The sequence below is a fragment of the Podarcis bocagei genome, assembly GCF_964188305.1.
Source record: "Podarcis bocagei genome assembly, chromosome: 1".
NCBI lineage: Eukaryota > Metazoa > Chordata > Lepidosauria > Squamata > Lacertidae > Podarcis > Podarcis bocagei.
Window position 1 is genome coordinate 74,524,036 of NC_138125.1, and position 26,435 is coordinate 74,550,470.

The window sequence follows — 26,435 nt, forward strand, 5'->3', positions numbered from 1 at the left end:
GCTAAAATTAATTAACACTGGGTATGATTACCTGAAGGTTAAAAGGCATGCAGTTTAGATGTGGATATTTTCATGGAAGCCTGAAGCCGGCATCTTCAATAATAATTCAAGTTTCTCCACATAACCCTTTGTTTTTCTGTGAACTTGGCTAAGAGCAACATGGCTTTAAGAGTTCTTTACCATTTTAGCTCAAAAACAAGCATCCAGTTCATTACAGCTGAAACCCAGTTTATCCTTTGAACATGACTCCTAAAGGCATTCTTTATTCCTGTGTTATTCCTACTTGAATTTTGATTCAAAGACTACTGAAGCAAATGGAATGACAGTGGCATTAAGACTGGATACAAAGTATTTAAAAATGAGGTCTGAACAACTATAATATATTGAACAACTATAATGATTTCTGTTTCCAGGAAATTGGCTGTTTTGCTATAACAGAATTATTTATATTTGCAGAGATAAAATGAAAGGCAGGCCTTCCCTATACAAAAGTTAGGGAAGGAGAATTTGGCGCACAGTTTGCATAAGACTGTTAAGCATATAGTGGATACTTGAAAAAACCTGTGCAGGTTTTCTCCCTGCCCTTGATGAACCAGTAGTGTGTGACTACTGCCATGCACCAAATTCTCCTTTAATAAAACCACAAATGTCATAATATGAGCACATCTCAAAACAGATAGCAAATACACACAGGTGGCTTCTTGGAGTCAAAGAGGCCAGGTGGGCAGCCTTTCCATGGAACCAGCCCATGGTCAGAGTAGCCTGTGAACCCGTCCTGTGCTTCCTTTTTTCAAGTTCCATTATGTTAACTGAATTTTGCCTTCTTGCTTCTTGTCATCTCCTACTCCTGCTCGGTGTCAGCCACTCTTTCCTTTTTATGGTCCTGAAATGAATATGGCAATGTAGTTCTGATCTATAGGCTGAATTGTCGTCCTGTAGCCCTAGACTTCTTTTTCCACAGCCCACGATGGCCAGTAGAAGAGCCAGTACAGGCAACTGCAACCATGCATAGTGCCTTCCTAGTTGGATTATATACAAGGTGCGATGGAACAGGATTATTGGACTGATACCCATGACTTAATTCATATTACCCATACAGGAGACCCTACATGAGAATCAAAAGAAGTTCCCGGAGGAAGGCTATTTCTCTACAGTTTTACTTGAAACAGTACATTAGACAGCTGCTTAAATACAGGTTGTGATCCTTTCTTGAGGCTCACCTAATACAATTGTTGGGAAGTTATCTTCTGTATTTTGTTTGTGGCCTCACAAGTATATACAGACCAAAAAAGCATTCTGTCATTAAATTTTATGTGGCATACATCCCTCTTTTAAGATTATAAATAAAATCACATGACAAAAATAAAAAGTTGGGTTGCAGTATGATTCCAAAAGCTTATTGCATTTTATAATCAAGAAGCTTTAAAAATGTTCAGGATACAGAATTTATGGTGTTTCGTTTATCACTACTGTGAGCCAAACCACGTTCTACAAGGAAATATGGCACAGTCATGGCTGTGTATGGGCCAGGCTATTCAAACTACTTCATAATTTATAATGCTTATAAGAGGCTATGACCATGCTGAATGCAGATGATATCAGACACAACCAATGTATCTGGAAGAATTAAAATAAGGTTCCTATAGTATTATTAATCTAACATTAAAAATGAATCTGCAGCTTCTGTTCAATTGTTTGTTTTATAAACAAATCTTATGCTTGGGACTTTCCCCCACCCCCAAGTATAAAAAAACTATGACACAAAAAGTATTACCAAGTTGCAATCCTAACCACTTGCCTGGGGGTAAGGCCCATTAAATCGAGTGCTGACTTATGAGTAGACATGGTTACTGTTTTTGTATGGGGACAGAGAGCTTGGCAAAGATTGTTCACTTCCCTTGGTAAGAGGCAAAATTCCTATCCTGCAAAGTTTTCAGATCAGAACTCAGTGATGCCGGGCATGGTTTGCATCGTGAAATTCCCAGGTTTAATCATTCTTGTCTCCCTGGCTAAAAGAAATTAGTCCTAAACTTGGTATAAGACATAATTTCCATGGTTTGGTGCTTCATTCCTAAATGCATTTTCTTCAAAGTATTGTTCATTTGTTTTTAGTGCCACTTATTTCTCTAAAAAGGAATATTTAGGATGGTGGTCCAAGTCTCATGAAGGTTGTTTTTAAATTCCTTTTTGGTTTATGACATGGAGACTATGTTTCCTTGTCCTTCACCCTGCCTCACATTGAAACTTTTCAGCAAGAGTTCTTTGGCACATAGCCACTGCCCATGTAGCTCTGTACTGTCTACACTGGCAGGCAGTGTCTCCCTCAGTCCTACCTGGAGATGCTGGGGTTGAGCCTGGGACCTTCCACCTGCAAAGAAGATGCTCTGGGCATCCCAACAGATGCATAGCATAACAAAGTTGTACATATCTGTGTTATTTCCAGTGCAATATTTGTATGCAGAATGTTGTTTCACCCTTACTTTGTATACATGAGGTATAAATTAAATTGAATTCATAGTCAGTTGCTTTGGGTCCTCTATGACCATCTTCTTCCAGTGATTGCTGTGGCAGCATTGTTATGTTTGGCAGAATTAAAAACAATAACACTGTAGATCATAAACAAGGATGTTTAACATTTATTACATTTATTGGTTGGTTACTACAGAAAATGTATTGAAGCAACCAACAATTGGAGAAAAACGCAGAGTTTATTTGTTGTCAGTGTGCGACAATAAACCAGAAGCCTATATGGGGGGAAGAGAGACTTGGAGCATGAATTGAATACTCAGGACTGTAGGGGGCTATGGGTTGAGATTTTACTTAAACTCAAGACTAGGCTTAAGTTGAGCTGTCAACCATTTGTGAGATTTGCTGAGGTGCTGTGCCTGTTTGGTTTTCTGTTTACCTCCTGTATTTTAACCCGGCTTACTGGTGAGCACTCCTCAGCTGCCTGAGAAATGAGGATTTCTTTTGACGCCACGGATACGAGCTTCGAAAGTTTATTGCCTAGTACTCAGCTACGTACAGGAGCTGTTTCTTGTTCGGAATTTTTTTATTTATTTATCCCAGTTTAACTACTCAAGCTGTTGAAGTTGACTTTTTGACCATGCGAAGCTTCCGTGCGATTTTAAGTTTCGCGGCTGCCCCCTGCCTGCCCACTATCTGCGACAGGTCCATATACAACCAAAGCTCGCAGTCTCATAAGGGAAAGCGAAACCTTTGACAGGAGAAAGACGATTGTGGGAACCTGGCGAGTTCTTCGCGTGGAAGGAAAACCGCGCCTCACCAGCGAGACCCATGGACTGGGGAGGTGGGTTGGCGGCCCGCAGGTGCCTCCTGCTCGGCTTCTCGGTGTTCCTCTGTGGCGTCGTCGTCCTCCAGCCGGCAGGTAAACAGAGCGGGCGAGGGTCGTCGCTGCTGCAGCTGCTGCTTCCTCTAAGGCCGCTCGCGCCCTGAGTTCGGCTCCTGCTTGGGGGAGAGAGCGCGGAGGTCGCTCTCGCCCCGGGGGAAACAAGGTGAAACTCCTGGATGTAGGGGAGAGCTAGTAGGGGAGCAGAGTGGGGCAGCACAGGCCACCCGCTTCCCCTCTCTTGGAGAAGCGAGTTTTGTGACAAGTGGCGAGGCGGACGCTAACTAACGAGAGTAAGGCGGACTAAGGGGGACACTTGTTTGGAGCAGAGGAGGAGGAAGGGGGCGCTTTGTAATTGCTCCTCCGTGGAAAGCCCAGCTCCCCCTTGCCCCTCTTCCTCGCGGAAATGGTGCCCACTAGGCTCGACATGCAGTTGTGCTTTTGAGACTAGGGAGTTTTCTCTACGTATTTCTGGGGCACGGATTGGAGCCATAACGCGTGTGGAAGGAGAGAGAAACTCTTAACGGAATCCACACTGGACACCTTCAGCTTGCATTGGGGAAGCGTGAGAAACCACCAGCTGGTTTCAACCGGAGATTCCCCCTCGGTGTGCTAATTTCTAGCGCTTGAGGAGAAATCCCTGAGAGCGGAGTGTTAAATCCGCCAACCAGCTGCGTTACCGTCTGGATCCGCAGGGGGCACGTTATTATTATTATTATTATTAACTATTTTTTTTAAAAAAATAAATTTTATTAGTATTTTCCACACAACAACAACACGAAAGATAACAAAAAATAACAGTACACAACACACAAAAATCAACATTCGAAAAGAAAGCAACAACAAAAACAAACAAACAAAAACAAATCCATATCTTACAAGTTAATATTATAAACACTAAAACAACAACAAGTCATTGACTTCCACCATTCCCACAGCACCTCCTTTATCTCTCATTGTGTCTTCCTGTTTTCTTTATCATCTCTATCCTAACATCTAGATATAAATCCTTCTTTCATATCCTTTCACTTCACCTTATTATTATTAACTAAATTTCTATATTGTACTGCTCTTCATCCGAGGATCACAGAGCGGCTTACAACATAAAAACGCAAAAATACATAACATAGTAACAAACTAAAGCAATAACCCCCTCACAGGTCATATAGATGGTTTAAATAGCCAAAGGCATGGGAGAAGAGGAATGTTTTTGCCTAGCTCATGGATGGAGCTAAGGAGTGGGTAAAACAATAGAAATACTTAACTGAGCAATCGCGTTGGTTCTGCCCCCTAACAAAAGTCCTGCTCCCCAACACAAATCCTGGCTATGCCCATAGCCTGGCACCTAAAGATATGTCACAAAGGCACCAGGCAAGCCTTCCTGGGGAGAGCATTCCACAAGTGGGGAACCACCACAGAAACGGCCCGTTGCCAACCTCCAGACTTCTCACAGAGGGGGCACATGAAGAAGGGCCACAAATGACAATCATAGGGTTTGGGTTGGTTCATATGGGGAGAGGCAGTCCTTGAGGTATTTCAGTCCTGAGCCATTTAAGGCTTTATAGGTCAAAACCAGCACTTTGAATTGGGCCCAGAAACTAATTGGCAGCCAGTGCAGTTGGGCCAGGATCAGTATAATATGCTCAAACTGCCTTGCCCTGGTGAGCAGCACCTGGGGTTTCTGAACCATCCTCAGAGGCACTCCCACTTATAACATGTTGCAGTCATTTAACCTAGAGGTTACTAGAGCATAGGCAACAGAAGTTAGGCTTTACCTGTCCAGACAGGGGGCGCAGGTGGGCCAGCTGTAGGAGCTGATGGTGGTCACTCTGTGCCACTGGGGCCACCTGAGCCTCAGGTGACAGCAGTGAATCCAGAAGCACCTCCCTTCAGAGGGAGTGTAACCCCATTAGGAGTTTTGGCAACTTGTGTGAAAATGAACAAGCCTTCATTCCTGGCTAAAATTTGGCCCTTTGGCATGCTGTTGACTTTCCAGAAGCCCTAACTCAGCAACAGGAAATTCTCTGGCCTCTAGATGGCACTGTGAATCCCAGAAAAGCAGTTCAAGTTGAGAAAGAGAAAGAAAAAAAAAAACAAAAACAGTCGTTAAATTAAAATAACCCTCAAGTCAGAGCAACAGCCTAATAACAGTTAGTGACAGGACATCAGCTTGATCTTTTCATTGCTAAAAACCATATAGGCTACACAAACATAAATGAAATATAGAAAAAGAAAGGGATCCTCAACATTTTGCCATTGTCTATCCTAAAATATTATTGACTACCCATTCCTTAGTGTTAAAGATTAGAGCAAAGTTCACAGGTGAAATATAGGAGACTATGGTTTAAGTTTTTGGTTTTTTGGCCCCATTTTACTACCAGGAACCCTGCTGCTGGCTTCTACTGGAGGGTCAGGTTAGTTGAATCCAACCCTATATTTCTAAAAGGGTCATTCCACACCAAATCATCTGGTGCCATGTGCTCTCACAACTTGGATTTTCTTCAGGTTTTTTTTTGTTATGTGTAGATACCTATGAGATAACCTCAAATTATTTTTAAAATATTTTTTGGTCTAAAATTGGGGGCAGGATAATTTTTTGAAAATTTCAATTTTCACACGATTTAGGCGGGTGGTGCTGTGGTCTAAACTACAGAGTCAGGTCTTGCCGATTGGAAGGTCGGTAGTTCGAATCCCCACAATGGGGTGAGCTCCCATTGCTCGGTCCCTGCTCCTGCCAAGATAGCAGTTCGAAAGCACGTCAAAGTGCAAGTAGATAAATAGGTACCGCTCCGGCGGGAAGGTAAACAGCGTTTCCATGCACTGCTCTGGTTTCACCAGAACCGGCTTAGTCATGCTGGCCACATGACCTGGAAAAAGTGCCTGCAGACAAATGCCAGCTCCCTTGGCCAGTAAAGCGAGATGAGCGCCGCAACCCCAGAGTCATTCACAACTGGACTTAACTGTCAGGGGTCCTTTACCTTTTTAGGCTAATGCAATTTCTGTGTCAGTTTAGAAAAAAAACCCCTCCTGTTTCACTTATTTTTTAACCGATTGGGCCTATTTTGGTATCAAAATAAAGGTAATTGTGGTCTCTTTCAAAATAAGGTATCAAAATGGCATTAAGTGCCACAGGAAAGGATCTCCAACTATTTTGTTATTTTGTTTCCCATACATGTAATATGGGCAGTGATGAATCATAGCCTCCTACTGTTAGAAAGGTCAAAAGATTATTTGCAATAATGCTTTTTTTTTAATTTACGAAGAATCTCTGAAAGTGACAATGGAAAGTCGGATGGTGGCAGTCTTGGATACAGATGTGATGATACCATGTGAGATCTCTGAATACAGTACTCCAGAGCTAAAGATTGCAAAAATTGCTGTTGAGTGGTATTGGAAGCCTTCTTCCAAGGAAGCGGAAAATATAGTATACACCATTGTTTCTGGAGTGCCTAAATCTTATAGAAACGGTGCAAGAATGGATGAAAGTGAACTGATAAAAGGCAATGCTGCACTTTCCCTCCCCCAAATACAGATTAGCGAAGAAGGAATATACAGATGTTCTGTGACTGTTACCCCAGATTCAAATGAAGGAACCACTGTTGTAGAGCTAATTGGTAAGTATTTATGTTGCACAAGTTTGTAGAAAACTTACAGAGAATTAACTTGTACATTTCAGAATTTCCCAGTAGCTTTAAGGTCTAACTAAGCATTATATAAGGAAATGTATGTGATATCACCCATCTTTAGAGAAAAGTCACTTTGCAAGACAGTAATTTAGAACAGAGAACTATGGGGGTGCGAGAAGCATGCTTAATCCTTTCCCCCAAGCACCAAAATACATTCCAAGCCGCTTCAGCCTCCCCTTCCCCCAGGAGATGCAGGTTTAGAACCGTGTAGGGGTGGTTTGGTACAGCGAGAGAAAGGGAAAGTGTTAAACTTCTACCAACCTTTCTTAACTATAAATCACCTGCTTGGGAATCATGGAACTCTAGAATTGTAGAGTTGGAATGGGTTCCCAACGGAATCTCAACTAGATCATACATGGCAGATGGCTATCCAATCTCTGCTTTAAAACTTCCAAAGAAGGAGAGTCTGCTACATTCCAAGGTAGTCTGTTCTAATGTCAAACAGCTCTTAAGAAGCGTATCTCTTTTTTAAAAAGTCACTTTGTGTTATGGAAAGGTATAGCTGACTCTTAAAAGTTTTGCTAAGCAATTTCTTATATACCAAGTGGGACCTGCCACAAAACGTTGTATTGTGGAGTGCTCCTACTAAGGCCTCCAGACACTCAGGTGGTATCCAAGATACCCCATTGCATTCTCTCTTCATCACCCCAATTTTTCATGCTCCCCATTCCCAACAGGTTGTCAGTATTTTGTGGCTACTAAGCATGCTCTTTTTTTGGGGGGGGTGCCTCCTGAGATTTCCCCCTGTGGTTGTTGTTTTACTTCTGCATGCTACTATCTCCTCCTTGTGTCTTAGTAGCCTTGTTTTGGTGTTGTCACTCAACACCTGCGCTCTAGTCGACAGACTGATATTATCATATATATTTGAAACACTTGAAGCCAAAGAATTGGCTGGTTAGTTCAAATGAATCTTTGAAAGTTAAGTCCACTCCCATTGCCTTCTTTGCCCTCACTGCGCTTTTAGAATTGCCAGATCACAAAAGCTACACTAACAATAGAAGCTGCCACTGACATAATTATCTTCTCAGGGTCTAGGTTCTAAATTGTAATAATCCTATATATAAGTATATATGTATGTATGTATGTATACCTGTAAAATTTGTTCTGTATCCTTCAGTGTCAAAATGCTATGAAGGCAGCTTAACTACTTAAACAATACAATGATAAATAAAGAGCAACAAAAATAACAAAGCAGAGGAAGAAAAAAATACCTTCATATCAATGGTGGAAAAAAATAACACAGCTGGTATTTTGAAGGACCTGGGAACATAAAATTCCCCTCCATGTCAGCTGACACTCCAGGTCCGTTATTTACCTTTCTGCTTTTTCCATCCAGTTGTGCAGAGTCGTTTGTAACTCTAGTTTTGCCCAATTTGGGTATTCTCCTGGACTCCTTTCTTCAGCTCTTTGCCTCCACCATTATTTTCCCCCAAGTTCCTTCTTGTTCATTTTTATTACAACCAAGGCTCTTGACCAGCCTTCTTAGTAGGCTTCCCCCCTTCCCACCCATAGCACACAGCTCCCCTTGACCCACAAAACACCTTCTTCAGGACTCCTCTTCTGTGCCTCTTGCCCCAGCCTTCTCCTTCTGCTTAAACAACCCTCACCCCAGGTTTTTAATTTAGACCATGTCCTTCTGAGAAATCAGGAGTATGAAGTATGACTTTCACTTCACTTTCAACCAGCTTTTGTCTGAAAAACTGTATAAAAATGCAGTAAAAACAGAAAAATGACACTTTTTATTATCTCCATGCAGCTCAACCTTCAGTAAAGCTGTCTCCCAGGACAGTTGAACTAGAAGACGGCAAGGAGAAGACCCTGTCATGCACAGTGAATAAATTCTATCCTTTTTTGATTGAGGTTCATTGGGAGAAAAAATCTGAACGTGGCAATAATGAAGTTGTACCTGCAGATGATATTTGCACAGGGGTACCTGTGAAAAATGGAGATGGCACTTTCAATGTAACCAGTAAACTGGAGCTACAACCATCTTTACAAGATAATGGAAATGTCTATAGTTGTGTTGTGGGACACAAATCATTTTCCATACGGCAGGCCTTCAATGCCACTTTGATAGTAACAGGTATTCCTTCTGTTAACCTTTTCTGCCTGTGTGTGTATGTATGTGTATAATAGTGGGTCACATCCAACTGGTGTACTTCCATGAGTGTAGGGGCTTTTGATCCAGAAGGGGAGAGGATATTTGCCCACACGCCCTGGAGCCTTCAGCACCTTCCACTAATTCTGCCCAATGTTCTGAAATGTAGCTTTCTCCTTTCTCCAAAGATTCATATTGTACTTACAAATGCATTAGTCTTTGGGACTTCCATGCTAGGGCATCACAAGGAAAGGGATAAAATATATTGTAATGCCTTTATACAAATCTATGGGAATACTGTGCACAGTTCTAGTCGCTGCATCTCAAAAAGATTATGGTGGAGCTGGAAAAGGTGCACAAAAAGGGCAACCAAAAATGATATTAGGGATGGAACAACTCCTTAGTGAGAAAAGGTTATGCACTTGGGGCTTTTTAGTTTTTTTTAAAAAAAGGCAAATATGAGGAAGGGACAAGTTAGAATTGTATAAATTTTTGTGTGATATAATTATCTGGGATGCGGGTGGTGCTGTGGGTTAAACCACAGAGCCTAGGACTTGCTGATTAGAAGGTCGGCGGTTTGAATCGCCACGATGGGGTGAGCTCCGGTTGCTCTGTCCCAGCTCCTGCCAACCTAGCAGTTCGAAAACACTTCAAACGTGCAAGTAGATAAATAGGTACCGCTCTGGTGGGAAGGTAAATGGTGTTTCCGAGCACTGCTCTGGTTCGCCAGAAGCGGCTTAGTCATGTTGGTCACATGACCCAGAAGCTGTATGCCAGCTCCCTTGGCCAAGTGAGATGAGTGCCGCAACCCCAGAGTCGGTCACAACTGGACCTAATGGTCAGGGGTCCTTTTACCTTTACCTTTATGTGTGATATGGATGGAAGTTAGTTCTCCATTAACACAATCTGGGATCATCCAGTCAAGTTGACTGGTGAGAGGTTCAGGGCAGACAAAAAGAAGTACTTTTTCATGCAACATATGCTTAACTTACAGAATTCACTGCCATGTGGTGGTCCATTGATGGCCATTAGCTTAGATGGGTTTACAGTGTGATTGGACACAATTGTGGACTGTAAGCCCACCAATGGCTACCTCCAAAATCAGAGGTAGCATGCCTCTGAATATAACTTTCTGGCAAGCAACAATATGAGAGGTCTTTATGTCCACTTTGGAAACCTTATAGTCATGCTAGACCAGATTAGTCTTTGGGCTTCTCCAGCAGGACTTTTCTTATGTGCAGTTGGAATAAATGAGGCTAAAATAACTTTGCCATGATTGAGTAGCTGAATATGAAATATTACTTCTGATCAAAAGGTTGCAACAAGGCTGAAACATTTTGCTATTTTGTGTGATAAGTAACAAGAACAATTTCTCTCTCTTTACAGAACCACCACCAAATTTTACCTGGTTGGCTGTGATACTTGTTTTATTATTACTTGGTGTGATTCCTGTAATTCTGTACATAATGTACTTTAAGAAAAGTAAGTAATGGGAAACATTTAATTAATTGATTATTTAATTTTTTCAATTAAGAGAATTCTATACTATTCATCAAATGTGGTTAAGGGTGGTTTACAAAAATAGATTAATATGAAACATAATACAGTACATGCACGTATTCATTATTATTAAAGTAAAATTAGTATTTTTGTGAAATCTTAATCTTTGGTAAACTTAGGTCTGAAATGGCAGTATTCAAAACATCCTAGGCACCAGTACACCAGGCACCAAAAAATCTCCTTGCCTGTGGTTAAGAATTTTGACTAAGTTTTCTTTTAAGTGGCTAAGATTTCTTTGCTGAATCAATTGGGGAAGGGCCATAACTCAGTGATAGAACATCTGTTTTGCATGCAAGAGGTCCTAACTGGTTAGTTCTAGCTTCAGCACTATCTTGGAGATGGACGGCTGTCAGTGACAGAGTGGTGGCCCTATGCCCCAGATTTATCTGCTCACTAGAAAAGACTCATGGAGTCTGTACAACTGAAGCTACTATTTGACATTGCAAGTACTCAACTAGCAACCAATAACATCCACATAAAGTAAGTCCTGGAATCGACCCTGAAGGTCATTTAGTCCAAGCCCCTGTCACAGATAAAGCACTCTTTCTCAGCTCTTTTGCTTCATTCTACATAATACAGAAATAGCACACTGCAAGATTCTTAATTCAGGACTACAAAGCTAACCAAAATACTTGGGTGGGATATGTACAAAAGGAATAAGAAGGAATGCTTAATCTGTGGCTACCTTGCACTGAACAGGGAGTTGAACTGAATGACCTTTAAGGTGTTAAGGAATATAGCTAGTGTGTTAATTTCATTAGTGAGGGAAAAGCTGACTCACTGATTCATTTCCAAAATGCACCTGGCTCAATTTGACTTCTTTGTCAATTTACTGGGCAGATTTGGTTGCCCAGTCTTATTCCAGGACACGTCCTCTTTTTCAGGGGTAAAATTTCTGTCCGGGTAGATTTTTAAAATTTGCCCAAATGTCTCTGGCTATACTTTCTGGATGAGACATAGACTTGCTTTCTTTTTCTCTTCTCCTGTTCCCCTCAGCAATATATCACAGCTTCTATATCCTACATATAGTAGAGATATTTAAAACAAGTCGTCATAGCGTCATCTTTGTTGCTCTTCAAAATATGGCTAATTTAGTAAGCATGCTACTATATGTATAAAAGGGCTCGGATTAGAGAATTGGTTGTGGGTCAGTGGCTGTTATCAGGAAGGGATGGATCATTGTGAAACACTTTGAGGAGAGCTCATCTGAAAAGAAGGCTGGCATGTGGATTTTGCTCAGCAAGGATTTTGAATTACACAAACTCCTCTGGGACCAAAGAGAGAAAAGCCTTTGTGCAACCTGTATATAGTGTGTAAATATAGAGTGTGTATTTTGTGTGTGCCAGGTAAAACAACTGCTTAAAACAAGAACTGTTTTGGGTTGGTGAGCTAAGCAACTTTACTGAAGCTTCCAGGGCGCACACAGAGAGAGCAAGATTTATAGATTGAAGATAGCACCCCACATCACCATAAGGTTCTTTTAAACTCTTATTATTCTGCGGGAAAGGTGCACATAGCCAGTATACTTCCATCCGTTCTGTGTTAATGGGTACTCATAACATATCATGGTGGCTTCTGCTTAAGGTGGAACTAATCACAACATAGGACATCTACTGCATATCCATCCATATTGTCTAAATAACACCTCTGTTGAGGGTGTGACCTTTAACAGCTGCAAAACCCAGCATTTTGGAGCTTAAGAGAACATGGAACTTAATACAATACATTAAGCTGTTAGGTTTTTTGTTCACTGAACTGTCACTATTCAATGTCTTATTGCCACAGAGGAATTATGGAAGGAATTATCCTCCAAATCAGAATGATTCTTTGTGCAAATTCATATGCTGCAAACATCTTATTAAAATCCCTGCTCCTACCTTCTGGCTTTCTATCATATCATCCCCAACCCTTTAAAGCTTTACACAGTCTTTGCTGAACTGGCTTCTTAAGTAAGGCTGTTGCTATACTCAACTGAACCTAACCTCAAAAATAAACTCTTCTTAATCTCACTGAGCCAACGCTTCATCCAGGACTGTCTTTTTCTTCCAGTTATGCTTTACCTGATCTGTACTGCAAGCACTCTGGATAGGGACTGTGCCACTTGATCTTTGATACAGCATCTTGCATACATTGCTATTCACAATGTAGCAGTCACTAGCATTTGCGATAGACTGAATGTGATCGTTACAAAAAAGAAAAATAATGCTTTGTTGTAAACTGCAGTAAGAATGTTCCTCCTACAGATGACTTGTTATAATAGTATCTGTTGAAGCACTGCTACAGGTTTCTACACCTGAAATTCTTTGTTTTGTTCTTTATAGTTCAACCAGGGATATTTTCAGCAACTGCAAATAAGGAATTGAAACATTTGGAAGAAGCACTGGTGGTGTTCTGGCTGCAAGGCTTTCGTCCAAAGCCTTTAGAAATAGTTTTTTTCTTAAAACTCCAAAGCAGGAATGAAAAACTGAAACTGTGCTCTTGGAATACTATGACAGGCAGCAATATTGAACACGGAGAAGATACACCTCTTATCATCACTGGAAAAGAAGAAGAAAGTTCTGATCTTGAAAAGACTTTGAAGACCATGTTTACCTTTGATCCAGCTTTGCAAGTAAAACAAAGGCGCACTTTTGACGTTTACTGCAATGTCAACATAGTTCCAGATGTAAAGCATCTGGAGAAGTTTGAACTTATACTTGAAGTTAGACATGAGGCCTTTCCAGATCGTTTGTCTACTGAAACAATATCATTTAAAGTCATAGGTAAGTAGGAAAGATGGGCTGAAATGATAACTTAGAATAATACTACATATTTCACTGGCTATTACAGTGGTACCTCGGGTTAAGTACTTAATTTGTTCTGGAGGTCCATTCTTAACCTGAAACTGTTCTTAACCTGAAGCACCACTTTAGCTAATGGCGCTTCTTGCTGCTGCCGTGCTGCCGGAGCACAATTTCTGTTCTCATCCTGAAGCAAAGTTCTTAACCTGAAGCACGATTTCTGGGTTAGCGGAGTCTGTAACCTGAAGCGTATGTAACCTGAAGCGTATGTAACCTGAAGCGTATGTAACCCGAGGTACCACTGTATAAGAATTCTGTCAACAGATGAAAGGTGAGAGAGCTGCATGAATGCAGTGGGATACTTTCTGCTGCCAATGATGATACACAAAGGGAAACAATGCAGGATTGTAGCTAAACTCTTTGATCAGTCTACAAAAAGTGAATGATAAAATGGGAAAGCAGCACAGGTGGCTTGTGTGGGGATTATTTCTCTTAATCTCGTTCAGTTTGACTAGTTTCTTATAACTTGTGAGCCCGTACGAAGGGCGAAGTGATGACCTATAAAGCATTTCATGGTATAAGACCTGCATGGGATTGTGTACTCCCTGCCTTCTTCAGATCAGAAATTCATGTGGACAAAAGAAAGTCCATACTTATTATCTTCTCCAGTTGCATTCTACTTGCTAATAACATCACTTTTTTGGTATGTATACATTTATTTATTTATTTATTTACAGAATGTACTCCCAAAGTCTCCAAATTTGAATGTGAGCCTCCTGTACCAGAGTGTGGGAAACTCATCACATTATCTTGTTTAGTAGAAGATTTCTGCGCACGGGAGTGTGACGTTTGTTGGCTAAGAGGCAATAATGAGCCTTTGGATGCTATAAGTAACACAGAGGAGCCACAACTGGACCCAGGATCAAATCTGTATTGCAAGAAAAGCAGAGTATCCTTTATACCTCAACCAGAAGATCATGCAGTAGACTTTATTGTTCAAATCAACCATTGTAAAAAAGTTATAAGACATAGTTACCCACTCATGTTAAAAGGTGCGTACTCGGCAAGTTCTTGTGCAATGAACAACTACTTGTGCTTTTTGTCTAAATGGTTTATCTAAAACTGGAAATACATAATGGAGTTGTTTCCTGTATCTGTATTTGTTGTGGGTCTTTGATAACTTGTATTGAAAGAGATCACTTGTATCTCTTTGTCATTAGGTGATGCTATCGTGGGTTTGTCACATGGAAAACATGACTCAGAGAGTCCTTTCACGGAAGTGTCAAGTCCTTCATAAAATTAGTTTAGAAGTTTTTCTGGGTGAAATCAGCAAAGCAAGTTCATAGCTGATATGTGCATCTTCGTAGGAAAATTATAGTGTCGGCTAGTGGCTAGTGGCAAGCATTATAGTGCAGCCAATTTAAAACATGAATCAATGAGAAATCGAAGCTCTCATCTGTTTCAGTCCAGAAGGTCAAAGACGGCACACTTTGTATTCCAACCAGAATAAAACACAGCCATGTTTAATCATATGCATTTAATAACAAATAATATATATGTGGGTGTCATATATGTTAGAATATGTTACAGACTGCCAAGGCTCTCCTGCCATTATATGCATACTCTTATCATTTCTCCATATACCATATTGTGTGGATTTGAACTATTTAAATCTGCAAAGCTTTTAATTTGTAGTTTTGTGAGATTGCTCTGATTTTACAAAAGATCTGTCTCCCAGAGTTCATTGGGAGAAGCCATAACATCTAAACTAGGCAAACTTGGTAGTTTTGACAAGACTGTGGTGTTAATTGCTCATTCTATCCTCTAATTTCAACCAGGGTTGTAGTGAGAGTGAAAGGATAAGCAACTGTAATTTTTCCAAACCTAACTCTTTTTGAGAGAGACTGTGTGTATATATCCATGTGTGTATCCACTGAGGATAGGAGTTCATGCATCATATGAAGTAGCCTGTAGTCCATGAAAGTTTATGCCATGATATATGTGTTATAAAGTGACACTAGGCTAGCTTTTGCTGTAACATACTAATGTGACACCCCATCTGCCATTTGTCACTTTTGATTTATTGTTTTGCAATACCAGATGTACTAGCATTCTTTGAATTTAAACTAGTATTTTCAATTGTTTTCTCTGCATCTGCATTTTTTAGGTTACCCCAAAGTTACAGATATTACATGTGAACCAAATTATCCTAAATATGGAACTACATTGTCTCTAACCTGTAAAGTCACAGATTTCTTTCTTAGCAACATAAATATTCAATGGCTTGATGGTGGTATTGAAATAAGTAAAGGTGTGGTCACAGAGGGGCCAGTCAAAGACTCAAATGGCTGCTTGAAGTTGTCTTCTGAGCTCCAGCTGATACCAACTGCTTTGGATCATAATAAGTTCATTATTTTCAGTGTGACATATGGCGACCTGAAAAAGCCCATTATTAGAGATGTGTATCTAAAGCTCCCAGGTACGTACTGAGAATCCTTTAGGTTCTTTCAACTTTAGGCAAATGGCAATTTGAGCTTGTTTATTTAACAAAATTTGTAAACCACTTAATATTAAAAATGTTGTTAAGTGATTGTAAAAATGTCTAAGTGGTTTGCATAAAATAAAATGTATATTAAATTGAGGATCGATGTAGTATTATGATATAAAGCAGTTCCCTTTGCAACAAGGGAGGTTTGACATGGTTGTGTACTCTGATAGGTGTACCGTATAGCCATGTCTCTACTAGGTGTCATGTGTCCCTAATATCTGCCAGTTTTGTTTGTTTTATGAAGGTCCAGACTTTCTTGCAGACTTGCATTTAGTAGTTCTGAAGGTTCCCTGATAGAAAAATCAGGTAAATCTAATAAAAACAAAAACAAAAACCACACCATATATTCACACATAGGCACCGATGTTACTAGTTCACCCCAAGTTTTTAGAAAATCAAAAACCATATTCTCGGATCTATATTCATTGAAGATGAATATCCTTGCAACCCTGCTGATCTGAAGTGTGATTTAAACAATGACACATTTAAATCCTTCACAAAATTCCTGTATTTTTTAGAGGAAAGTTATAGAATAGATTCACATTGGGGAAGGGCAGTAGAATATCCCAGGTTTAGTCCCTAGCATTTCCAGGCAGGGCTGGAAATATCCCCTACTTGAAACTGTGCAGAGCTGCTGCCAGACACTGTAAACAACGCTGAACTAGATGGATTAATGGACTGACTTGGTATAAGGCATCTTTTTATGTTCCTGTTGTCTTGTATTGTCACTTCAAGTACATCCTTTCCTTTCCTCCCCATGTAGTTCACCGCCCTGAGATGTCTGAAATAAAGGCAACACCAATGCAAAACAGTGAGAGCATCTCTTTGGAAACGGTCGTATCAAATTTTGCACCTTGCAACATAAAAGTGACATGGTATGAAGAATGGAAAAAAATATTTGAAGACAATCCCAGGAACATTCAGATTGGAGAAAACAAGTTAGGTTATTTTGTAAGCAAATTACAGTTTAGTCCAAAAGGAAGAGACTCCAAAAAGACAATCAGATGTGAAGTTTTTCACCAAGCAACACAGGATTTTAAAGAAAAAAGCTTTGTGTGGAAAAGCAAAGGTAAGAACTTTTAAAAAATGTTTTCAGAGCAGAATGTACAGAATTTATGTAAGGGATTCAGACATCTCCCTTCAAAAAACACCGCTAATGGGGGAAAAGGTGATTCCTCTTCTCAATTAGCACTTCCTTTACTGAGGACTCAGCTACATTAGTAAAAAAACAACAGTGTTTTAAATGCATTATAAACATGCAACACCAGGTGGCACTGTAGAGCACAAAACTTTTCTATGTGTTTTATGTAGAGTTTTTTCTTTTGTTATAACAATTTAATTTATAATTTAATTATAGCGTTCCCCCCCCCCCCCCCGTGTGTAGATATACCCTTGGTCATGGCTGAAAGGTGACTTTGTAGTCTTTTGGGTACCTATGATATTACTGGTGACATGTGATGGAATTCCCCAATCATTGGGAAGAGGGGTATTTAACTTAGATTTTATGTTAAGTCTTTGAACACTGGAGTGACTCAAAGAGCAGAAGCACTTATGACTCAAAGGGCAAGAACACTTACAGCTGCTTTTAAAAAGTGTTCTCCAATTTCTCCTCCCTCTAGCGCATTGTGTTGCAATGCATTGGCTCTTTCCCCACCCAAATTACACACCACCTGATATAGTAGTTTGAGATTTTTTTCTCCAGCTCTCAGTGATATGGACTAAGCACTGACACTCTTGCTTTATGCACAGGAAGAGGGCTTGATGTAAGCAGGGTTAGTTCTATTTTTTAAAAAAGGTGCTGCTAACATAGTGGCCAGTAATAATATATGTAATCTACATAAGAGCCTTACTGAGTTAGTGCAAACCTAACTTTGCTTGCCAATATGGACCATTGGATTGTAACAAACCTCAGATGTACTTGGGAGCTGAATCAGCACAGCCCATGGTCTGTACAACAATGTAGGTTATGCTTTGTTGCTGGCCAGGATGTTTTGTAACTAGTCAGGTCAGTAGTTTTGGTGATTCTGAGGCCCATGGGTGTCTAGTTCCCACATATGTTTGGCTTTTGCTGGGGCCTAGCTGTCTACATTGATATGCATGGAGAAAAGCCGTTGTAAATTGTGCTGTTAGAGGGCAAGATTGTAGAATGAAGCAGCATGAAAACATCCTGAACTGACTTCCGGGTTGACGCCATCGTTTAATGGCGGATTCCCTCCGAGCTCCGGAGGGAATCGGCTCTGCAGAGCTGGGTCTTGCCGCGGCGATGACGCGGGGACCCTTAAAATCACAGGCGCAGAAGCCTGTGAGCGTAGTGACTCGGCGGGCACCATTTGCATCCCCCCAATCCGTGAAGGAGCCCTTCTAAGGGCTTCGGAACGGGGACGGGGTGCGGTGCGGTGCTGAGAGTACTCCCTCATCTGCAGAGTGAAGCCGCAAGCCATTATCGGAGAGCGCTGACTTTTTCCTTGGGACATTCGGACTTTAAAACATCAACCCGTGAGTAATACGGAAATTGGAAGTTTAAAGAAAAATTTGTTGGAATCAGGAACGAGCGGGGAAGGGTTAAAAAGGAAGTCCGCCCCCCCTCTTTGTAAACAATTTAAAGCAAAGGACCTGCTAGCTAAGGTCGAGACAATTTTCCTTTTCTTTTTTGTAAAAGACTTTAATTTCACGGTTTGATATTACAAGAATTTTTACTGGAGGATAACAGATTAATTTGGAGAGCTGAAGTTCTACCCCCCCCCGGACCCGGGATCGCTCCGTGAGAGAGCGGTTGATGAAATACTGAAGAGCTTGACAGCTGTCAAATTAGCTGTCAAGACGGAAAAAGAGAACTATGTTTTTGTTGCTTCTGCTGGTTATATTTGCTACAATTTGTTGAAAATTTGTTGAAAATAAGGAAGGGCTGATACAAAATAACTTGATCTTTGGACTCGAGCTGAAAAGAATATTAAGGAGCTAAAATCCCCCTAGAGGGACTCAGTGACATTACAGGAATGGCTGGAGGAAGGAAAATCCAGGCTGAATTGGACAGAGCATTTGTTCTCTTGGGAAAGTTACAAGGCCAATTTGATGTTTTGGCTACAAATGTTACAACTCTGGACTTAACAGTAAATAACATTCTTGAATCTGATAAGGACTTGAAACAAGAAGCCCATTCAACTGGACAAATAGAAAAACCTGAGAGTTTTGAGGATATGGAGAAGGAGACATATGTCGCCCCTGAAGAAAAGGAAGGAGGAACTGAGATTTTGCAGATGTTAAAGGAGAGCTGTATTTTGAGACCTGACATGATGGTAATAAAGGAAAAGAAAAATCTGATGTGGAAAGCGCGGCCTGAACTGGAGATTGAGAAATGGAGAGATCTTCTTATGTGGAGATCAGAAGACCTAAGGATTACAAATGTGATTAAAGTGGAAGTTAGAGCTTTGGGGATTTTTGGACTTGAAAGGAACAAGAAACAAGAATTGGAACACCCCATAGGCTCTACTCTTAAGTATGGAGGCCTAGCTGGAAGAAACATGGTTCCTGTTGGGCCGGAGCTTCTCCAAGATTTGGTGTTTTATATTAAGGACTATCAAAAAGACTGGCAGAGAGGAACTGAGAGAGAATTAAGAGCCTCGGACGTGAGATCTCCAGGCTGATAGTAGATTAAGACTGATGGATACTTGTGGGGGCTGAAGCCGGGAAAGGGGGGGGGTGGAGTTTGGGAATCCAAAGGGTTCATAACTACAATTTATTTTGTTTTTATTTTGTTTGTTATTGATATGTAAAATGGGAAATTCGTGGAAGGGAACTTTGGTCGACCTTAGGAAAAAATGTTTTAAGAATAAGAATCGATGTATAAGTTCGAGGTTTAAGTTTGGATAAGGTAAAATTGGATTTCTAAAATGAACTAAATTAAATGAAAATAAGGTTTGCAAAAATAAATCTAAGATAAACTATTAAGTTAAAGTTGAGAAATAAGTAATAGGATTTTGCTGAGCTAATAATTAGAATTGGAACACAAGAAGGGGAGGTGTGAGGAGGTCTGAGAAATAAGTTAAAAGAAAATAAGCAATTGAAATTTTACGTGTTTTTAATTGTGTTTTAAGTTTGGAAGTAAGTGATAAGAAAATAAGGGATTGAAATTATACCTGTTTTTTGTTTTTGTTTTGTTTGTACTATTGTGTATTACTGTTCTTTCTTTTTATATATAATTTTTGAAACCTCAATAAATATATTTTTTTAAAAAAGAAAAGAAAACATCCTGAACTATGCCTGTTTCCGTCCAGTGTAAGTAATAGTGTTGTGATGAATGTCAGCTGTAATTTTATTTGTGGTAGATGCTTTTAAATAATATAATAAACTGGAAAAAATGAAGACAGTGATACATGCTTTCAGTTTGTTTTCATTGTAGCAGGTCATCTAGAAATTCAGCAGCGCTCTTCAGGGATGGCTTATGATTTTCTCATATTTAATAATATGCTTCAGAAGACAAGTGTATCTGGTTGTTATGAATACAAAAATCAACACAATGCTCTTACAACACACCTGGTTTTAGAAATTTTGTCTTGAATTAATCAGAGAACTAGATTTTGAATTTTTCCATGAATATTGCTCTGACTGTATCTCCCCCTACCGCAACCCCCCAAATACTACTCTTGGAAGACAGTTGGCTAATTGCAGTTGAAAGCGTGCTGATTCAGTTGAGTAGCATTTTTGCTGTAAGTATTTCTGTTAAGTGACATGATGCCTGCCCAAGGCCTAATACGTTATTTCCTATTTTAAACAAGATGACTCTGATAGCCATGACAGCATGTCTACAGTGAGTGAAAACCACGGTGAGTATTGCACCTCACGCGTAGGTAAAATGCAGGTACATGGCACATTGACTCATTGGTTTCATATCCTGGTTTGTAGTCCCAGTTAAAATCAGAAAACTGTTTAGATGTTTCTTGGAGGAGGCAGTGGGAGAAGAGAGCACTTGGACAATCTTTACTCTGCCTTATAAACCATTATTTATTGAAGTGAGATCATTACATCTCAACCAGACCATTAAGTTACTCTAAATGTGCACATTGTTTTCATAAGGGATGATCTGAAAGATCAACTTAGTCCATTCTGTGAAACTTGTACGCAGGGATCTGCAAACTTTCTTTTGGCATAAAAGCCTGCCACTATTTGTGGCCACAGTGACCACTCCTCTCAGCCCTCTGAAATGCACAAGGAAACAGGAAAGGGTGCAGAGGAGTTCCTCATGTCATGCTTCTATTTACGCCATTCCTATTATGCTTAATGTATGACAATATATTTATATACCACTGGATAGTTTTAAAAAATCATAAAAAGAATAAAACAATAACAGGTTTGACCAAACAACTATGTGAAACATTAGTTTTAAAACAAGTAGTTTATGAATTTATATGCCAACATTAATATCTTAATAACTGAGTCTCTAACAACCGATAAAAGATACTGAAGACATATGAAAGACATTCATATATGCTTAACTGAACAGATGAAAGTCCATCCAGACAAAACTACAGATTAGGGCTTGAAGATAAAACTGTAACCTTGTATTTATTTAGGGACCTGACATCCCAAATAGTAAGAGTTTTAATATCCTGACTTGGCATAACTGCCCTCTTTCCAGCTATCCTTTTACCTAGGTGTTTATTCTTTCCATCTCATTTGCCCTCGCTCTCCTGTCCTGGTTCAGTTCTTCATCTTCCATCCTCAACAGATTGTCAACAGCTGTCACTTACTTTGACTCCAGCCAGCAATCCATTACACTCCACTGCTGTCAGTCATTCTTACAACCACTCTAGTTCCCCAGTGCCTTGCTATTCCTTTTTAATCCTTAATTGCCAATGTCTTGACTGTAGCTTCCATTCACAGCACTAAGCAGCGGCTGGGTAGGGAACAGACATAATGCAATGTGAACAGAAAGTTCAAATTATCTGACTTGAGGAAAATATGCAAATGATTGGAAACTGAACATCACAATCATGGATGCTTAATGTTAGCGAGATGCCTCTTCCAGGTATGTACTTCAAGAGCAGTTTCCTATTCAATTTCCTATTCCCTCTCTCTAGATCCTAAGCCACCCACTGAAGAACCAGTTCCAGATCCTAAGCCACCCACTGAAGAACCAGCTCAGCCTATGAAGATAGAATGTGTCACCAGCAACCCAAAGACAGGCGAGGTGACTCTTCGCTGTTTTGTACCTGGAATAAGAGCAGAGGAAGCCATTGTTTCCTGGTTTAACGGAGTATATCCAGTTGATGATAAAATACAGAATGAAAACTGTGGCGATGGATCTGGTTTTATTTCGTATGTGATCATTACAACCGAAAAAGATAAGAAAAAATATGAAATCAAATGTGCAGTTTATGTAGATGCAAATGATAAAACCTTGGATAAAACCTTTGATTTAGAACTTTGAGAAATCATTGTATAAAGACAATGAATATACAAAAAGAACCACAGGAAAAATCTACTGCAGGCTGCTTTCATACATCCCCTGCTTGCTTCCATGAGGTGTGTGGGTCCTGTCGATCCTGTTTTGTGGGCCCCCACAAAATTGATGGGCATTCCCATTCAAATGGTGTGTGTGCATTGCATCATGTGATTGATTATGTAGGGCGGGGCTTACCTGGGCTCTCACAAGATTTTATTCAAGTTGGCACCCCTGCTTTGAAGCCCTGTGTGAGGAAAGCCTGGTTATATTAATGAGGTTGTAATGTATATTATGTAATATAATGAAATACTGTATAGCATAATATAATGTATGGGTGATGATGTTGTTGATGATAAGTCTCCACTCTGGTTCAGTGATAAGCTGTAACAGGACGGTGGTAGAATTTTCCGTACACAAAAGAGGGACTGAGGGTAAGCATATTTTAATTGGTGGATATATCTAGCTGAGCACTGGCCAGCAAAGCAAGTTCAGGAGTTGCCATTGAGCAGGACAGGAAGGAGTCAAAATAGACTTGTACTTAAATAAATCAGTAAAGGACCTAGCTCAATGGTAAAAGAAGGACCATAGCTCAAGTGCAGACCTTGCTTGCAGATTCAGTTCCCAACATCTCTCAAGTAGGGTTGGGATGCACTCCTGCCTGAAACCCTTAAGAGCTGCTGCCAGTCAGTGTAGACAATATTGAGCTGGATAGACCAGTTGTCTATCTCAGCGTAGGGCAGCTTTTGTGTTTCTATGTCTCATAGAAAAGGCTTCCAGCAGTGACCTCATTGGTCAAGGCTTAACTGGGATGGAAAGAAAAGGAGCAACCTGTATTACTATGTTGAAGTAACTAGGTAACCTTGCCCATAATATTGAAACAAACAAATGTTGGTATATTTGCTTAATGTAATAGCTAATTGCCTTTATACTGCACCTGTACTCTATTGTCACCAGGTTATTGGTAAGTTAAGTGTCTAGAGGGAGTAAGGGATGGTGGCCGTGGCACAGATTTAGGAGAACTTTTGGAGTGGAAGTTGAATGCTATTATTGTAGAGAAAGTAGGGGGGATCCCTTTCCTCCACACCCTGCATAATGGCTTGAAATTCAGTTTTCAGAAGCTTACTTCCAAACAAACCTGCCCAAGTAATGAGCTCATCTTCAGGGGCCTTGATCAGAAGTTAGACAGCTGGCAGAAAGGGGTGGGGGAGCATCTTGTAGAAGTGTCTCTTCAGAGATGTACAACTGGTGCCAAATAGGGATGTGAGCACTTGCAGCAAGGAGCACCCCTGCTCAAATTAAAAAGCAGTTTAAAGGCAGCATAGTCACTCTTGGAAGCTTCCTCCCTCGATTCTGCTCCCTCGAGCCCTGAGCTCTGTGCCTTCTATCACACCCTTGAGTGTCATGTTCAGGAGAGCTGCTGTCTTGCCATAGGACTGTAGGAAGTTGTCTTATACTGAGTCAGACTATTGGCCCAGGTCACTTGTTTAGTCGTGTCCGACTCTTTGTGACCCCATGGACCAGAGCACGCCAGGCACTCCTGTCTTCCCAGGTCACTTAGTATTATTGATACTGACTGGCAGTAGAGTTTCAAACAGAGCCCTTTCTTAGGGTCTACCTGGAGATGCTATGGACTGAACCTGTAATTCCCTTCCTTCCTTCTTGATTCCCAAGGTGAGTGTTTTCTCCTTGAGGACAGGTAGTGAGCATTTGCTGAAAGTATTGAAGACCGCAACAGTGTCATGCTATTCAGGTTTACTCAGAAGTGCCATTGTGTTTAGTAGGGCTTATTGTTGCACGCCATCCCAATCTCCTAGCAGTGTGAGATTCCAGGTGCTTACCTGGGGCGCAGGTTTTCTTTGGAATGAGGGACAGCAGAGACTGTAGTGACTTCAGTATATATGGTTTATTTAGAAATATATACAACCTGAGCCTTCGATGGAGAGGCTCACAACATGGTAGACTGATGTTCTGAAAAAGTTGTTTACTACATCAGGAGACTAAGAAGCAGTGCTTTTTCCTCCTGGGGGTACTCAAGGGTATGCAGTACCGGTGCCTTTTTCGTCTTCAGATGTTAAAAGTGTGGCACATGCTGTAACAACTTCATGGTGAGTACTGGCACCCTTTTTCCTTAAAAAAAGAGAGGCACTGCTGAGAAGCTTTCTAACTAACAGACCATTGAGGTAGGGGCCCCCACCCATTTGGCCTCTGACACAGAGCCACTTCCTTTGTTACCATAGCAGCGCATACAATGGTGCCCCGCAAGATGAATGCCTCGCAAGACGGAAAACTCGCTAGACGAAATAGTTTTCCGTTTTGGAGGTGCTTCGCAAAACGAATCTCCTATGGGCTTGCTTCGCAAGACAAAAATGTCTTGGGAGTTCCTGCGTTTTTTCCCCCTTCCCCCCCTTTTTCTAAGCCGCTAAGCCGCTTATCCGCTAAGCTGATAAGCCGCTAAAAGCTGCTAATAGCGCTAATCCGCTAATCCGTCAATGGGCTTGCTTCGCAAGACGAAAAAACCGCTAGGCGAAGAGACTCTCAGAACGGATTCTTTTCGTCTTGCGAGGCACCACTGTACTTAGGTTGCCAGGTACCAGGCCTGGTTATACCAACAATTGAATCATTGCGGGATCCAGGAAGTAGGATGGACTCGGGCATACAGCCTACTCCCCTCCCACCAAAACTCTCAACAATATTTTTGTACACTGCCTTTATATTTTTCATGCAATGTCTGTTTACAAATGCTTTTATAAATAAATAAAATTATCAGCAAACCTATTCTGGAGTTGGTAAGTTCTGAATGTTACTCATGGTGAGAACAAGTAAAATGAATCTAAATCTCTACTGAAAACATTCTCCAGTTTCTTAGAATTTTCATGTCAATACTTTGTTTTGAATGGTGATGAAAAGCTGACATCTTTTCCTGCTGTGGGCAGTTTCCATTAGTGCTGTGACAGATATTACAGCAAAAACATAAGAAGAGCCCATTGGATCCGGCCAATGGTTCTTTTGGAATTGTTAAGAATGGTTACTGATAATAGTTTCATTAATCTCCAAATAAGGACCAGAATACAGTAAAAGTAAATAACATCAGAAGATACTGTTGCAATAGAAATGGATGTTCTATCTTAGCTCCAGATGTTTCAAGCAAGTTAGGCATTTGATCTACACATATAAATGGGTCTGTGAAGCTTGATAAATTGTAAGTACCTGTAAATGCACAACTCCATATCAGGTCAATTGGTTAGGTTTTCCCCCGGACTATTGTGCATAGGCTGCTCGGAGCATTATTTAAAAGAGACTTGGCACTGTTAGAATTAAGAACAAGCATAATTCCAACTGATTTTAAATATTTGAATGGGATATTCTGTTATTACTTTAAAATGGTTTGCAGATGGCATGATTCATCTTCATACAAGTGCAGCCATTCACCCATGGAGGGATCAGGTCAGAACCCTGTTCCAAATACATACCCTCATCTTAACATGCCCATCATTGTTTTTTGAAAGGCAAGTAGAAAGTATCTGATTTAAAATACCTCAATCTGGCACCACACCTGATTTAGCATCCTTAAAAGTTGATCATGCTTCACTCTTTGAATGGGTGTTTGCAGTTTCCCCTCATCTGAAGATTCACGAAGCTTGCAATCTCCATGAATTCCTGCTCGATCTCTTCTTGTCTTTTAATAGCCTGTGTCTGGGACAGGGCATGCCATTTAGTAACATGTATCCCATCTTGCTAGTGAATCAAAAATAGTACACAGAATCATAGAGGGAGTCCATTAAACATTTACTGCTTTGAATTTGCCAACTGGCTCTCCCAACTAGTTTTCCCCTGAAGCAAAGCTGCCATAGCTCAGAGTGCAAGGATTGCTTGAAAATTCTCTCCATTGTCTGCCCTGCCTAATTTTTAGTCCCCCAGAATGATGCTTGCCTCAGTAAGGCATGCTTCAGGGTAGTCGTTTTCCATTTAGGA

At 40.5% G+C, this 26,435-nt stretch overlaps 1 protein-coding gene across 4 annotated transcripts; it reads left to right on the plus strand.

Moving 5' to 3' along the window:
* The first annotated feature begins 381 nt into the window (after positions 1-381).
* NCR3LG1 (natural killer cell cytotoxicity receptor 3 ligand 1) lies at positions 382-25,238 on the plus strand. 4 transcript variants are annotated; one of them, XM_081175364.1, is made up of 10 exons: positions 382-3,388; positions 6,613-6,963; positions 8,792-9,118; positions 10,520-10,615; positions 13,015-13,455; positions 14,211-14,525; positions 15,641-15,952; positions 16,785-17,090; positions 22,099-24,714; positions 25,043-25,238. In XM_081175364.1, exons 1-9 carry the CDS (start codon positions 3,298-3,300, stop codon positions 22,446-22,448), a joined length of 2,589 nt encoding a protein of 862 aa, XP_081031490.1. In that variant the 5' UTR covers positions 382-3,297; the 3' UTR covers positions 22,449-24,714; positions 25,043-25,238. The 4 variants fall into 4 exon arrangements, with proteins under 4 accessions (XP_081031490.1, XP_081031491.1, XP_081031493.1 ...); XM_081175365.1 differs by lacking the exon at positions 25,043-25,238 and adding an exon at positions 20,797-20,879 and having other exon boundaries at positions 22,099-22,314; XM_081175367.1 differs by lacking the exon at positions 25,043-25,238 and adding an exon at positions 20,797-20,879 and having other exon boundaries at positions 22,132-22,314.
* The last annotated feature ends 1,197 nt before the right edge of the window (positions 25,239-26,435 follow it).

Coding starts and splice junctions, on each gene's coding strand:
- NCR3LG1 (XM_081175364.1), top strand. CDS start 3,298: ATGGACTGGGGAGGTGGGTTGGCGGCCCGCAGGTGCCTCCTGCTCGGC. Junction 9,119..10,519: donor TGCCACTTTGATAGTAACAG/GTATTCCTTCTG, acceptor CTCTCTTTACAG/AACCACCACCAAATTTTACC. Junction 14,526..15,640: donor TTACCCACTCATGTTAAAAG/GTGCGTACTCGG, acceptor TGCATTTTTTAG/GTTACCCCAAAGTTACAGAT.